The 15,000-nt window shown below is 38.5% G+C and overlaps 2 protein-coding genes across 3 annotated transcripts in view; one reads left to right on the top strand and one right to left on the bottom strand.

The window, feature by feature from the left end:
* Nucleotides 1–9,245, top strand: part of otud4 (OTU deubiquitinase 4) — a 10,065-nt gene extending 820 nt beyond the window's left edge. Inside the window, exons 2-19 of one of the 2 annotated variants that reach the window (XM_043230355.1) lie at nucleotides 435–518; nucleotides 1,539–1,589; nucleotides 1,688–1,734; nucleotides 2,188–2,260; nucleotides 2,338–2,419; nucleotides 2,491–2,647; nucleotides 3,826–3,883; nucleotides 3,971–4,094; nucleotides 4,177–4,241; nucleotides 4,510–4,604; nucleotides 4,828–4,946; nucleotides 5,020–5,270; nucleotides 5,363–5,447; nucleotides 5,586–5,641; nucleotides 5,971–6,796; nucleotides 6,925–7,095; nucleotides 7,338–7,378; nucleotides 7,470–9,245. In XM_043230355.1, the coding sequence (XP_043086290.1) occupies nucleotides 435–518; nucleotides 1,539–1,589; nucleotides 1,688–1,734; nucleotides 2,188–2,260; nucleotides 2,338–2,419; nucleotides 2,491–2,647; nucleotides 3,826–3,883; nucleotides 3,971–4,094; nucleotides 4,177–4,241; nucleotides 4,510–4,604; nucleotides 4,828–4,946; nucleotides 5,020–5,270; nucleotides 5,363–5,447; nucleotides 5,586–5,641; nucleotides 5,971–6,796; nucleotides 6,925–7,095; nucleotides 7,338–7,378; nucleotides 7,470–8,579 (3,495 nt within the window). In that variant the 3' untranslated portion in view covers nucleotides 8,580–9,245. Of the gene's footprint in view, nucleotides 1–434; nucleotides 519–1,538; nucleotides 1,590–1,687; nucleotides 1,735–2,187; nucleotides 2,261–2,337; nucleotides 2,420–2,490; nucleotides 2,648–3,825; nucleotides 3,884–3,970; nucleotides 4,095–4,176; nucleotides 4,242–4,509; nucleotides 4,605–4,827; nucleotides 4,947–5,019; nucleotides 5,271–5,362; nucleotides 5,448–5,585; nucleotides 5,642–5,970; nucleotides 6,797–6,918; nucleotides 7,096–7,337; nucleotides 7,379–7,469 lie in introns of both variants that reach the window. The other variant, XM_043230354.1, reaches the window with a different exon arrangement.
* A 348-nt stretch (nucleotides 9,246–9,593) lies between these two features.
* Nucleotides 9,594–15,000, bottom strand: part of abce1 (ATP-binding cassette, sub-family E (OABP), member 1) — an 11,467-nt gene continuing 6,060 nt past the window's right edge. The window contains exons 12-18 of the mRNA XM_043230356.1: nucleotides 13,620–13,679; nucleotides 12,596–12,654; nucleotides 12,402–12,512; nucleotides 11,327–11,469; nucleotides 11,122–11,244; nucleotides 10,876–10,987; nucleotides 9,594–10,172 (exon numbers count right to left, since the gene is read on the bottom strand). Coding sequence (XP_043086291.1) covers nucleotides 10,125–10,172; nucleotides 10,876–10,987; nucleotides 11,122–11,244; nucleotides 11,327–11,469; nucleotides 12,402–12,512; nucleotides 12,596–12,654; nucleotides 13,620–13,679 — 656 coding nt within the window. The 3' untranslated portion in view covers nucleotides 9,594–10,124. The remainder of the gene's footprint in view (nucleotides 10,173–10,875; nucleotides 10,988–11,121; nucleotides 11,245–11,326; nucleotides 11,470–12,401; nucleotides 12,513–12,595; nucleotides 12,655–13,619; nucleotides 13,680–15,000) is intronic.

Raw genomic sequence — 15,000 nt, 5'->3', positions numbered from 1 at the left:
GATATGAATGATAATATTACGCCCGGTGCGAGTTGGTAAATAGTTTTATGATCATTAATACCTGATCAAATGCTTCGCAACAATTACTAATTTCTTTATTTTGAGACCATGTCATTCATATAAAAGCACTTTTTTTAAATATTAAATGTTTATATTTATTCTTTTATTGAATTCAACTCTTGTAAATACATTTGCATTAATATTAATGTTTATAATGAATGTTTTTCCAATTAATTTTGTTATTAAACGGTTAAGTACTGCTTGATCGTCCCTCCTGAAGTCTGCATTTAAAGCCTGACTTCGTGTTTTGATGAACCTGTTTGTCCGGGTTATGACAGCTGAAGGATTGAGAGAAATGAGTTGAATGTGTCTGACTCGGGAGATATCTCGGGACAAGTTTTATTGTGTTTATAAAAGTGTGTTTGATTTGACAGGTGATGAACTGTCAGGGTTTACACACAGAGGTGCGAGCCGCTTGTGTGAAGTATCTGAGACAGAACAGATCCAACTATGAGCTGGTGAGGCTTTTTACACACACATATATATTAAAAAAATTTAAATAAATGAAAAAAAATATATATATATATATATTACACACACACACACACACCATTCTACCAGTCAAAATAAATATTTGTAATAAATATTAAAAATCAAGGCTGCATTTATTTGGTAAAAATACAGGAAGAAATTGTAATTTTGTGAAATATTATTGCAATGCGAAGTAACACTTTCCTATTTTAATACACATTAGAATCTAATTTATTCATGTGACGCAAAGCTGAATTTTCAGCATCGTTACTCCAGTCTTCAGCGTCCCTCGATCCTTCAGAAATCCTTCTATCACACGCTGATTAATTATCAGTGCTGGAAACTGTTGCGCCGCTTGATATTTTCTGTAACCTGTGATATCATTTAGGATTCTTGAATGAATAAAACATTAAAAAGAAGAGATCCTTTCTAACGCTACCATTTAAACGTTTTGGGGTCAGTGAATATTTATTCTTTTTTAAAAAATTTTTAGTTAAATTGGTAAGAAGTTATGGCAGAGATTTATATTGTTAGAAAAGGTTTATATTTTTAATAAATGCTATTCTTTGTAACTTTTTTTTTTATTCATCAGAGAATCCTGAAAATATATTGTATTGCAGTTTCCCAAAAATATTTTCCATGACAACAATAATTCTAATAATAAATCAGCATATTAGAATGATTTCTGTAGGATCATTTAACGCTTCAATTATTTTAAATGGTAAAAATATTTCACATTTTTACTGTATTTTTGATCAATTAAATGCAGCCTTGATGAATGTAAGAAACATCTTTAAAAAATATGAAAAATCTTACTGTTTCCAAAGTTTGGACTGGTTATTATATATATAATTAAAAATGTGTGTGTGTATGTGTATATATATATTTTTTTATTTATTTATTTATTTATTTAAAAAAATAATATGCATATATTATTTTGCATGCATACATTTATATTGCAAGCATATGATAAAGGTATTAAAGTATTTTTTTTCTTTGTGTGGTAGTTTATTGAAGGCAGTTTTGAGAAATACCTGGAGAATTTACAGGATCCTCAGGTAACTAACAAACAGCAGGTTATGGTTGTGTAGTGTCATATATTTGAATATAAATATGTAAATACTTTAAAACGCTGTCTTTCTCTCCATGTCTTTAGAGCTGGGTCGGACAGGTGGAGATCACAGCGTTGTCTGATATCTATAAGTGAGAACATTACATTTATTTAGCATGATGATGATGATGATGTTTGCTGTCTTTTTTTGTTTTTCGGCCGGCCTTCGTGAAGCAGCTTTATTGTCGGTTGTTATTGATTTTTGTAAAGCTGTGGCTTAATAATAAAATTAAAAATAAGTAGATAGATACATCATATAATCAGCTTTCATGTACTTAGATTATCAATCTCGTATAGAAAGTAATTTCTGAAAAATTACATAACTTTGAATAAACGACCATTAATCCTATAAAGCCCACCGTGTCATATTTGATACGAAAGGCCTCTGAATGATCAAAACTCGATCTCAGAAACTATGACTTCTGGTTTCCAACGTTATTAATATCTTCCACGGCAGAAAAGTGAACATGCACTAGGCTGAAGCGGCTTTCACTCGATGACCCATGAGTCCGAATCGATGATTTCTGGTCGCTTCTTTCTTGCAGGCATGATTTTGTCATTTTCCAGGAGCCCGATCAGCCCCCTGTTGACATCACCCAGAATGGCTTCACTAAAAAGGTGTGCCTTCACGCACGGCTTTAGGACTTTATGTTTTAAAATGCAAATGGGTTCAGCGCTCTTGTCGTCTCCGTCAGGTGCGACTGTGCTTCCTCAACGGAAACCACTACGACAGCGTTTACCCGCAGTCTTTCGAGGAAAGTGCCGCCGCGTGTCAGTGTGAGTGCCGCTTCGACGCTTTCATGCCGCCGAGCGCTTCCAGTCACGCTAAACCGTCTCTCCCTCCCTAGCGATCCTGTACGAGCTGCTGTACGATCGAGTGTGCGGCGTCGAACGCAGCGTTTTAGGCCCGTGCGTGAGAGGAGGGAAGGGACGGGAGAAACTGGATTCGGAGGAATGCAAGAGCAGCGACGAGTCGGATCTGGAGGGAGATGAGTTCTGGCATGGGTATGAATTTTGTCTCGTAGTATCATTTGCGCGCGTTGTATCCTGTCTTACGATCCATTCGATCCCAATGGGCTTGGATTTAGCCGAATATAAAGACTTTCCTGAAGATGTACTCTGCAGTGAATGGGTGCCGTCAGAATTAAGAGTCCAAACGGCTGATAAAAGCGTCACAATAATCTACAAGTAATCCACTCCGCTCCTATCCATCAGTTAACATCCATCTTTAAGAGGTTTTAACTCTTGCCAAAATATGAGCCTATAATCAGAGCTCGAATTTGGATAATTCATTTGGTGTATTACGTGAAGCTTATCATGCACACGAAATGTTAAAATTGTCTAGTTAATGCACAAATTAAATAATGGCCACAAAAAAATCATCCACGTATGGGTTTTTGTTTTGTATTCATTGCACAAAGTGTATTTTTCTGAATCCGAGCTACACTGTGTTCTGTTCTTTGAATGGATCTGTTTTTGGAAGTCCATTCGGATGCGTCCCAATGTGTGCAGCCTACTATACACGCTCCCTAAATAGTAAAACTATTAATAGCACATAGCACTTAAGATGGATGGTATGCACATTGGGATGCGGCCGCTTGTTTGGTTTCTTATTGAATCAGCGTTTTTGAATGAATCGTTTGATTCGAATGATTCCGTAAATCATTTATTAAACCATTTATTTATCCATGACCTGAACCAGCCAAAATACATTCAGCAAAATATTCTTTATCAGTATCGCCCATAATTCCTAATTCCATAATGCTATTTTTATAAGCGATAAAAACCTTCGTAAAATTACAATTTTTACAATTCGACCACCATCTATAATCAATAATAACGCTTCATCCAGTGAAGCGTTCCTCCAATCTCTCCTGATTCAGACTGTTATCTTTTCACTGGAAATATATATATTTTACTTGGAACCAACATTTTAAGGTTCCCCGTAAACATCCTAATGATGGATTTGTTTCTTACAAAAATCTTTTGGCTTCTCAAAACGTTAGCTGATGGACTGGAGTGGCGTGTATTACTTTAATCATTGTGGTTTTTATCATTCTGACGGCACCCATTGTCTTCGTTGGTGACTTTTTCAGCAAATTGTAACTACTACTGCTTTCAAATGCTGCTTCAATGAGAAATGGGTGTCACCGACTTTAATGGTAATTTTTGGTCTTTCTAAGGTCGAGTGAAGCCAGAGGAAAGCCTTCCAATGGGATGAATGTCAGGCCTCTGCAGAGGGTGGTTTTCTCTATCAATTTAAATGTCTTTCTTGATTGAAATCGCATTGTTTCAGATTGCGGTAACAAAAATCTCTCTGCGCTTCAGGGTCGTGGGAGGGGCCAATTTCGAGGAAGGGGGCGTGACCTCCTCTCCAATAAGGTGCAGAGGTCCCTAAACCCCGCCCTTTACAGGAACGTGGAGTATGACGTCTGGCTCCGTTCTAAACGACGTACTTCATCTGCTTTTTTTTTTCTAACTGTTTGGAAATGCTGTTTCAAAAATATTTTTCCAATAGCTTTGTGTGTATTTAGTTCAGCAGCAGAGGGATTTCTGCATGGCCGTAGGAATGCAGTATTCTGTCGGAGATAAGTGCAAGGTTAGCAATATGTGCCGACACTTTTAAATAAAGTTTTCAAATGCTTTTGAGTAATACGGGTATGCTACCGTTAAAAAATGCGGGTGTTTCAACTACAAACTTTTGAACGAAATTTTGTCGCTGTCTTCGTAATAAATCATAAGAAAAAGCAATTTCATTAATTTGACACGTACAATATTGTGTATATATATTTGATTTGTGTTTAGTTTGATCTACTGAAAAGTACCAGATTGACTTGTCTATAAATGGTTGTGATTTTGTTTCTCAGGTGCTGCTGAATAATCGCTTTTATAATGCTAAAGTTCAGGAAGTCAGTCCTGACAATGGGCCAGTCACTGTGTTTATTGGGGAACTCAACAAGCAGTACGTTTTTTGTTTCGTTTCTGTTTGTGCATACGTGTAGGTGTTTTCATAGCCAGCTACTATTTTTTTTAAAAAGTGGTATGCAGCATGTATATTGAGCATAGTATGTTAATTTTCTGTATGCAAGGAATGGAAGCACCATCCATACTAATCCATTAATTTAACATTAAAATATGCAGTGTGTAATTAATACTACTTCTAACACTCTTGCTCGTGTGTTTAGAGAAACTGTGCCTTTGCTGAGTTTACGTCTTCCATCTGAAGAGACTCAGTCATGGCAGACAGTGGTAGAAAAGGGCAAAAGACATGCTGCGCCAAACAGCAGCACACAGACGTCCTCTGGTACGTCATTTTCAAATCAAAAACACATTTGACTGATGTCACCTCGCTCATGCTAATTGGATTCTTTACGTAGAATGGGACAACAGAGGAAGTCGGAGGTCAAACAAAACGCCATCTCAGTCGGCACCCATTGGCCGTGTGCATAAGCAACACTCCTGGCCTCCGCAGGCCACCCCGGATGACGCAAAAAACAAGTACAGACGGCCCGATCAGTGCAGCAGTCCTGTGTGCGTGCTTCCAGAGGAAAAAGAGGAAAGCGACATTTTGGAGCTTCTGCACAAAGACGAGCACAACTTCCCCTCACTGGGAACAAGCCCCCAAACGGTGAAGCCATTTGCATTTGAAACACAAAAAGTGCACGAGTAAGTCACTTGTTTGATAACAGAGATGCCAATGCACATTTCTTTTGAATTCAGGCCACTGCTAGTGAAGTCATGAAGAAAGGAGGGGAAAAGAGAGGCCCTCGGAAGAAGGACCAAAAGGAGCATGTCTCTGAGACAGGTGAGCGATGCTCTCCACTGCCTTTTATACATTGATTTAACATGTTAGGCTGAAGACATTTTGATGTCAATTAATGACATATGCTTCATACGTGAACTTAAGTAGCCATTTGCAACCAATTTTTTTTGTTTGTTTCAGAAACACCCCAGAGGCTTGTACAGAGACAGAAGAGTGCCACTGAAGAAAAACATGTGGTGAGTCACACTAAGCCAATTTAGGCTTGTCTTTATTTAAACTGTCGATCAGAGGTGCCAAATCCTGTTCCTGAAGGGCCACATTATATCCAAGTGCACTGCAACAAAACAAGCAATGTTTTTCTCAACTCTGGACCTCAAGGTCCACTTTCCTGTAGAGTTTAGCTCCAAACATAATTAAACACACCTGAACCAGCTAATCAAGTTCTTCAGGATTACACACAGGTGAGTTTGATCATGGTTGGGGCTAAACTCTGCAGGCAATTGTGAGAAAATGATTGCTCATTCCAAGTTAAGTTAAAAAGCCATTGGTTTATACTCTATTCTAGGTAAAGTTTTCAGAGGAGCTGCGGGAGACACCTTCAACAATAAAAGAGAAAGTACAGAAGAAGCCCAATCCTTTCTCTCCTTCTCCACGTCCTGCTGTTATCGTCTCGTCTGACTCCAAAACAGCCCCATCTCAATCTGAATCTGCTAAAGTCCCCGCTCTTAATCAGTCTGCTCCCGAGGCTATTAAAAAGACCCCTGTCCCGCCCAAAACTAGCCCAGCTCGAGGCTCAGACAACAGTCGGGTTGCCCCGGTGTCCACTCCAGCCCCTTCACAGTCCATCTCAGTGTCAAGAGTAGTCTCTGATACCACCCCTGCCATTATTCAGTCTACACATGCTCCAAAATCTACCCATCCCTCATCACAAGCTGTGCCAGTTTCTACCCTAGTGCTCCAAACACCAGATCTCAATTCCCAGCCTACTCAAACACCATCTCCGATTATCCCTGTTGAAGTAGCTCCTGCTATCCCAACTTTAACTTCTCAGGCCCATTCTGGCTTAGTCCCATGTGCCTCATTAGAGCCAACCCTATCCATTCAAACCGCACCCCCAGCTTCTATTTCCAATCCTCCGTGTATACCAGTCTCCGCAATACCCATTTCTGCCCCTATGTTAGATGCCCCAGATCAGTTTACCACCCTTCCCATTGAAGGAAGCAGTGTTCCACCAATTGCCCAAAAGACTGTAGACCCTCATACAACTGTGACACCAATCCCTGTTCCCCATTCTCCTCCTACCTCAGTCTCTCCTGCCTCTGGTCCTACCCAAGCTCCACCTCCAGACTTACCTCAGTCTTCACTCAATGAATCAGCGATGCCTGCCTCTAGTAAGTTTCACCCAACTTAAATCTTGGACATGGTAGTGTTTGAAATGCATCTTATTTCAGATACAAAATGTTGACCTATTAATAGACCAATCCATTCTCACAGAACATCTCTTGTCTGTTAGGTGTAGCACCTGCTCCTGAGCCTCCATCCCAACCCCAACAATTCCCCTATCCTTATGTCCAATGGTCTCAGTTCCTTCAGGACCCAGTTTATCCAGGATTCCCCAAGAACGAGAAGGGAGAGGTGGAACCGCTGCCTCCCTATTCCTTCTCCCAAAAAGGAGAAGACCTACCGCAAGGTAATAAAGACCCTAGTGATCCATTTTATATTGTGTTAAGAAAACTTTCCATTCTGCATCAACATTGTTGATTTAAGACTTACTTGAGCTGTTTGTTACTATGCAACCCTTTACAGTCAGCACTTATACTCAGAGTTTATATGTAACGCATCCCTTTCAAATATAGCCTATTATTGAAGTCTATGTAGTCTGTCTTCCTCATTATAATTTTAATATTTAAAATGATCTGCGTATTATTTCAGATATGAATGTTCTCAGGTTCTTCTTCAACCTCGGTGTCAAGGTACATGGTTTGAGAACTCTTCTTTGCGTTTATTCCTTTATTAAAGACCATTGTTGTTTATGGAATTACATAGTACTCCCAATTTCCTCAGGCATACTCTCAGCCGATGTTTCCTCCCATCGTTTACCTTGGTGCGCTAAACCAAGCCTATCAGATGCACCTTAGAGGGGCTCCTCCTTCGGACTCCCCTGCTAACCCCACCGTGACTTCATGGCAACCAGAAAACCCTTTTCCTTCTCAAAATTTGAGCTCCATCCCTGACACCTCATTGGACAGCCATGCGCCAGTTGCACCTGTAGCATCTGGTAGCGGTCCTGTTGGTCCTATAGAGTTGGGAGCATACAATGATCATCCTGTATCCATTCCGATGACACTTCCACCAAGGCCAACAATTCACTGGCCATCTTCTTCTGCTCCAAGTAGCTATGCTGGGTCATATGCAACTGGCCCTCCAGTGCATTTTTCCACACCACCGTATCCGCCCCCTGGGAATCAGATGTATCCGCCATCATCCATTGGGTACCCCCGTATGCCACTTCCAATGCCTCTTGAAGCCTTAAACCATGGTCATCCTGGTCGGATGGATGTCTTGCCCTTTGTTCCTCCAACAGTGGACAGAGGTCAAGGGAATGGCCAGAGGTCTGTGAACCCCCAGTTTGGGTCCTTGCAGAAGACCGCTGGCTTTCATGGAGGCCAACCTCATTTGAGTGCAGGCGATTACAAGCCTGTAGATATTCCTATTTCAGTGGCCACAATGGAACCTCCACCCTTTAGTGGACCTTGTTCAGTTGTACAACCATTTCCGATTGGCTCCCTGCAAGGAGACATGGCAGGATTGCCCCCTTTAACCAATGGGAACTTAGGAAAACAAGGGGGAGTCTTCCCACAGAGCCTTCATGCGGGTCCTATCGCAGAAGACCCTTCTCGCTCCATTCACGTATATTCTCCTAATGATAAGTGGTCAATGGAAGAGATGGAGTATCCCAGTGTAGATCTTGGAGTAACTCAGTCTTTCTATAGCCAGTCCTACAGGGGTGGAAGAAGACGTGGCCAAGATGACAGAGGAGGATATCGAGGCAGGGGTCAGCGAGGCCGGAAGGATTATTCTGGCCGTGGAAGACAAGATGAACAGTCTTCTTATAGACATTTTGAAAGACGTGGTGTAGGGTCAAGGGTAGCAATGCAGTTACCATATCAATGATGCGATATACTTGATATACACTATTTTTTTGGTTTACAATGATATCCGATACACACACAATCTGTTGTTTTGAGTTTATGGGTGGCTTTCGGTAAATGGTATTGATCAGGAATATACCCAGCGTTTTTAACCCCCATACATATTCTTGATTTAAAAGTACAGCAGCCGTTTCACCTGTTCCTACTGTACTAAACCCTGTGAAGATATAAATGTTCGTGTTTGCATTGTAACGAAATTGATTAAATATTTTTTTGTTGCACTGCCCCTACATGCACAGCAAAAGGGAAAATGTTGGTTTTATATTGATTTGAATGCATAAAACTTTGTATATGTGCACTTTCTGTAAACACTGAAATTTTTTTAATTTACATCGTTTAATGTATTTTCTTTCTCCTCCAAAAACTTGTAAGCAACTCATCTAGTGCTGCAAGGCGAGCATAAGTGTCACAGTTACATCAGAGATGACAGGAAAAGTGCCTTTTTAGGTTGGAAAAATGTTTTTTGTTGAGTTTCTAACTGCATCTTCGTTGGACTCTTATCAACTCCTCTACAGGGTTCTAAGGTGTTTGCTGAATGATTGTTGATGCCACATGCCTGTAATTACATTTCTGAGCCAAAGATGTAGTTTTAACACCAAACAAATAAAAGATCAACAAATCTCTTTCAGTTGTTGCCTTTGCATTTTAAGTAGAAATTCCATTCAGTGATGCATTTACACATTTACCTTAAAGGAAAAGTTCACCCAAAAATTAATACTGTACTCATCCTGAAGTAGTTATAAACCTGTATGACTTTCTTGGCTCTGCTGAACACAAAAGGACGATATTTTGTGATAAGTTTGCAACCAGGCTGTTTTGGGTCACCATTGACAGTTTTTTTTTTTCCTACTATGGAAGTCCGTGGTGAAGTTTGGAACTACTTGAGGATGAATAAATGACAAAGTTTTTGGGTTAACTATTCTTTATAGTTTTGACACTAAATATACACCAAAGAACATTATTCTCAGCTGCAGCCTTTCCATTTAAAGTCAGTTTATTCCAAAACAATGTCACTGCACAGACGCCTCACCCAAATATCATCGACACAACAGGTTTCGTGTAGCTGGTAGTGCGTTTTAATATCGAACTGCTTCAGTTGCATCTTCACAAGACTGAGAAATCAGGTTATTTAATATGTAACGCGATTAAAATAATTTTAATCAAAATATACAGTTGCATGTTTGGCTCGTGTGAATTGGTTCGCACCGCTTTGTGACCAGAAATAACTTCAGCTGTTAAATGATAACGATAATTCACCCAGACACGTACATCTCTCCAGGTTTTATTTTCAAATGAATGTCCTCTCCTCACAAGCTTGGCTTTATGTCGGAGGATGCGTCTTGTCTCTTTGTTGAATCGCACCAATGGCCGAGAGGAGAGGAGCAGAGCTGCATGTTTGAAGTGGCGATGGTAATTCGGTCAAACATGTAAGTCCGCAGTGCCAGCGCTTGCTGGTTCGATGTCATAGTGAGCGGCTAAATTTATGGAATTCTGTGAAATTGGATCTTCAGTCGTCCAGGAAGAAGTAGTTTCCACTCTTCTTTTGTTCCACATCCTTAAAGGCGATAGCAGATTATTAAAATACAGGTACAAAGCTACTGGCCACACTTTTGATAAAACAAGTCTGCAGCCTATTTAGAAGCATGAAACCCTACCATGAGGCCCGACTATGCTGTCTAGCTAGGAAGCGTGAGTTTTGAGACGGCTGCAATCCAAACACTGAATCGAGCCGAATAATGATTTGTTCGGGGGTTTCTAAAATTAATAGCTGCTAAACAGCCTGTAATATCAATACGGTTCAAAAAAGTGATTTAACTTTGGCTTTAATGCAGAGTTATAATAAGTAACTAAAACCAAACAAACTTTATTTCAGCTAGTTGCCCCGGCACAATGTAATTTAGTTCAACAAAGTAAAACAAACTTGTTCAATTCTAAATAAAACTTAAACTCTGAATAAAAACACTGGGTCTCGTTCACTAATAACGGCATACGTTCTTTGTAATTATGAGCACGTCTGAACTTCTCGCGAAAGCTTTCCGCCTAATTCATAACACGAGTGTACTTTCTTTTAGTGAATCTAGAGTCCCAAACCAGCTCCGGTGGGCCACAAACTACTTTTGATGAATCATGGTTTATTCGTAAAAACATCCCTACGCACATTTAGTGAATGAGACCCATTATCTTGATGATACTAAATGAACACTGCTGCAAACCATCTGCTAAATGAATTTGTTAAGAGTCTTGATCGAGTCGTTTACCTTAATGGAATTGAGCTTGTTGATTCTTGGTCTGAAGTTGTTTGGGTCTCTTCTGAACGTGATCTCCAGCTGCGCTAAAAACTTATTCATGCCGGCCAGCAGGGTCTGCGGACTGAAGAGAAACATCTCCGTTTCATAATCTCAGACATGCCCAGAGTTATGTTTGAAACGGCGAAAATGGCTTTTCTATACATCATTCACTTAAGAAAAAAAACACTCGTTTACAGACGCGAATGAAGTACGTACGCATTGGCGTTAGTGTTTTTGGATGGAATTCCGTCGAAGACGATGACTCTGTCCGCCAGATAAGTGGCCATGATGAAGTCGTGCTCTACCACGAACGCCGTCTTCTTGGCGTGAAGGATGAATCTGCGCGGAAAGCAAAGGAAGGGATCTGTGAAGCAAGCAATCGAACTGATAGAAGAAGCCATGGGAGTGTCGTCCATGTTACCGTTTGATGACCCTGGCAGCCATTAAACGCTGCTCGGAGTCCAGGTACGCCGACGGCTCGTCGATCAGATACACGTCTGCAGGCTTTCCTAAACACAGAGCCAGAGCCACGCGCTGCAGCTCACCACCAGACAGATTCTGGACCTGCAGGGACACAGTGTGTTTGAACACGGCTGCATCTGTTTGACCGTGGCATGAGCTTGGCAAAACATGTACATTATATTATTAAAATAAATATAGAAATAAATTCCTCCCCTCCAAATACTGATACATATTATAGCAGTATATAAGGTTTTGAAGTTCTAAAATGTCACACACAAAAAATATTAAAAAAATCAAAAAGGTAAATACAAACTTAAAAATGACAAAAATCGAAAATATAAAAAAATTTCAATTAATATCAATAAATACTATAAGTAAAATTAGAAAAACTGGAGGAAAAACACTAAACGGTAATATTAAAAAAAATTATGTAATAATACTAAATTATTAAAACTTCACATTAAATTGAAGGACGAAAATATATTTCTAAAGAATTTAATTTTTACCATGTTTTAAAGATGTAATACTACTAAAAACAGAATTTATTTAGAAATGCCTTAATATTGCAATTCCAAAATTACTAGAATGGAAATAATACAAGGTATATATATATATATATATATATATATATATATAGATAGATATATATATATATATATATATATATATATATATATATATATATATATATATATATATATATATATATATATATATATATATATATAGTTCAAGTTGGAAAATTACTAAAACAAATTAAATATAATAAAATATGACAAAGCTAAATATAACAAAATAGCAAATTCAGAGAAAACAAATCAATGATATTTAAAGAATTTCCTTAATGTCAAGGCTTTACCTAAATGCATCGTGGCTAAGATAAACCCTTTAAGAGCAACTTGACAAACACATTAAACACATGTACTGCCTACTTGGAATATTACGTAGCAATATGGGGATAAATATTTAAGAGCTTGAAGAAATCAAGCGACTCTTCAACAGTGAATAAGACCAGGATAGAGCGGGGCACTCACGTCCTGGTCGATGATGCTCTCGATCTGCATGGGCTTCATGACGTCAGTGACGAACTGAGGGTGTGTGTACGCGTCTCTGATCTTCTCGTGCAGCAGGGCTCGGACGCTGCCCTGAAAACACAGCGAACGTCAGGATTCCTGCGGACGGGCGCGTGACGCACAGGTCGGCGCTCACTAACAGAGCTCAAACTCACTTTAAACTTGGGGCTGATCTTCTGTGGTTTGTAGCTCACGTTCAGGATGGGCACGTCGCCTGAGAAACACACAACACACAAGTCAGCTGACGCACAGAGAGGTGCTGCCTGTAACCATTAATACACCTGTGCGGGCAGATTAGCTCCTTGTGGGGTACCTTAAATGTGCCAAACCCTATTTCGACTTCTCAGAAGATAAATAAATTATATAGTAACTAAATGTCTTGCATTAATAATAGATTAAAGAAAGAAAATTGATGCCATGCCAGCTTCTTATGACTATTTCATGGTGAAACCCATATTTGAGTTAATAAAAATTAAAAAGACAAAACCTACATTTTTTTTTTTAGACCTACCTGTATTTTTCTTAAACTGTAAAACTTAAAGCAATTTTGTAATGTGCTTTCCTCAATCTCAGATTAATTTATACAAAGTAATTTTATTTCAATTTAGCCTATATTTACATTTTATAGTTTTTGTATTCGTAGAACACTGTAGTTAATCTACAAATGTGACTTAAAATATTTTTTATTAATTATTTTTAGAGTGAACAAGTTCTTTTTAATGCCACATCAACAACTATTTTCTATTCTTTTCTTTTAATATCACGATTGAGGTGTTAAACTTCAAACAAATAATGAATACAAATATTTAAGATAATGATATAAATATCAATTTCTATTAAATTCTTAAACTTAATTTGTATTGATTTGATTGGAAATCTACAGGGATATCAAAAGAACAATTTTTAACATTGGCTTGTAAAAATAAATAAAACTAGATTTGCAATTAGATAAAAAAATAAATAAATTCTACTTTTCAATTAGGGAAAAAAATAAAAATAAAAATAAAATAATAATAATAATATATATATATATATATATATATATATATATATATATATATATATATATATATATATATATATATATATATATATATATATATTTTTTTTTTTTTTTTCCCCTAATTGAAAAGTAGAATTTGCTGGACCGTTGAGTATTGGACATGTGCTGATTTTTACCTCCTCCATCTGGTTTGAGGCCTCCTGCAAGCATTCTGATGAACGTGGTTTTCCCAGTTCCTGAAAGAGGAAAACTCCTTTAGCTGTGATAAATCAAATCACAATCAGCACCGTTTCCTTTAGAGGAATTAACACTAGAGGATATGGAAAATGAGCTTAAACAGTTGAGTTGACCCAGCTGATCTCCGGGTCTGGTGGAAAACCTTTAGCTACGGCTTAGGGTAGATCACTGAAACTGATTAGACCGCTAGCATCTCACTCAAAGATGACCGGAGCAGGGATGCACCAAATCTTCTAACGGTCTATTAATCTAACCGACTGTATAAATTGATGTGATGTGATCAAAAATAGGCGTGCACTAAAGCAGCAAACATCAAGACGCTACAATCATTACAAGCACCGACAGAGAGAGCTCACGGCGCACATGCCAGGGTATAAAGTCCAAATCTACGCTAAAACAGCGTTACCGCTAAGTAACATTTACATGCATCTTTTAAATATTTTAAATAAATAAAAAAATACAATACTTACAATAAGAATACCTCTATAAATACATTTATTATAACACTCATACATGGTGTTCCAAGTGGGATCTGTACTATTTTTAATGTTTTGAAAGAACTCCACAAGACTGCATTTATTTGTACAGTAAAAAAAAAACTAAATAATACATGCTTGGTTCAAGAAGGGGGTCTCAAAAACGGTTTATTCGTTTTAAGTTAAATTGTGCTTTGCTGGTACAGTTATAAGCATATTTAAGAAATGTTTAGTGCTTGATAAATATTAAAAAGCAGATTTAAATTTATGCAACAAATTTTTTTTTTGACAATGCAAAAAAAAAAGTGTGTTTAGTATTCAGATATTTTGTGTTCTCCTCACTGTTTATACGTTTTAGAGCTTATTTCACGTCCGGTGCACAATACATTAGCTGCATGCATGAATTAGATTACAACAGAATATATAGGAAACCGGCGTATTAACATCTGAACGCGTGACGTCACGGGCGCTACAGCCGTCGGCAAGAGACGAGCAGGATGAGGTGGTTGCCACGGCAACCATCACAGCTCTAGCTATCAGTGCGGTGTTTCACTTTGGCCGTGAATTTTAATTTCAGTGCATCCCTAGACCAGAGAGTTACATTTTTTCCCTATTTATCCTTGCGCCTGCTGCACTGCTCGGTTACTACGCCGGAAAAGGAGTGCGGTTCCTAAGTGCACCGGCCCACAAAAAACAGCATCCTTTCATTTCCCGTCGGCCTTAAACCCGTTTTACACAGGAAAAAAAGTGTTTTTGAGCTAACGGTCTAATCAGATTCACTGATCTATGCTACAAGTGCCATCTTAACTCAACTCTAACTCTAGGAGCTGGAGGACAAGCTCGT

This window comes from Puntigrus tetrazona, unplaced genomic scaffold, assembly GCF_018831695.1.
Source record: "Puntigrus tetrazona isolate hp1 unplaced genomic scaffold, ASM1883169v1 S000000148, whole genome shotgun sequence".
Lineage (NCBI taxonomy): Eukaryota > Metazoa > Chordata > Actinopteri > Cypriniformes > Cyprinidae > Puntigrus > Puntigrus tetrazona.
This window is presented reverse-complemented; position numbering and strand designations above follow the sequence as displayed.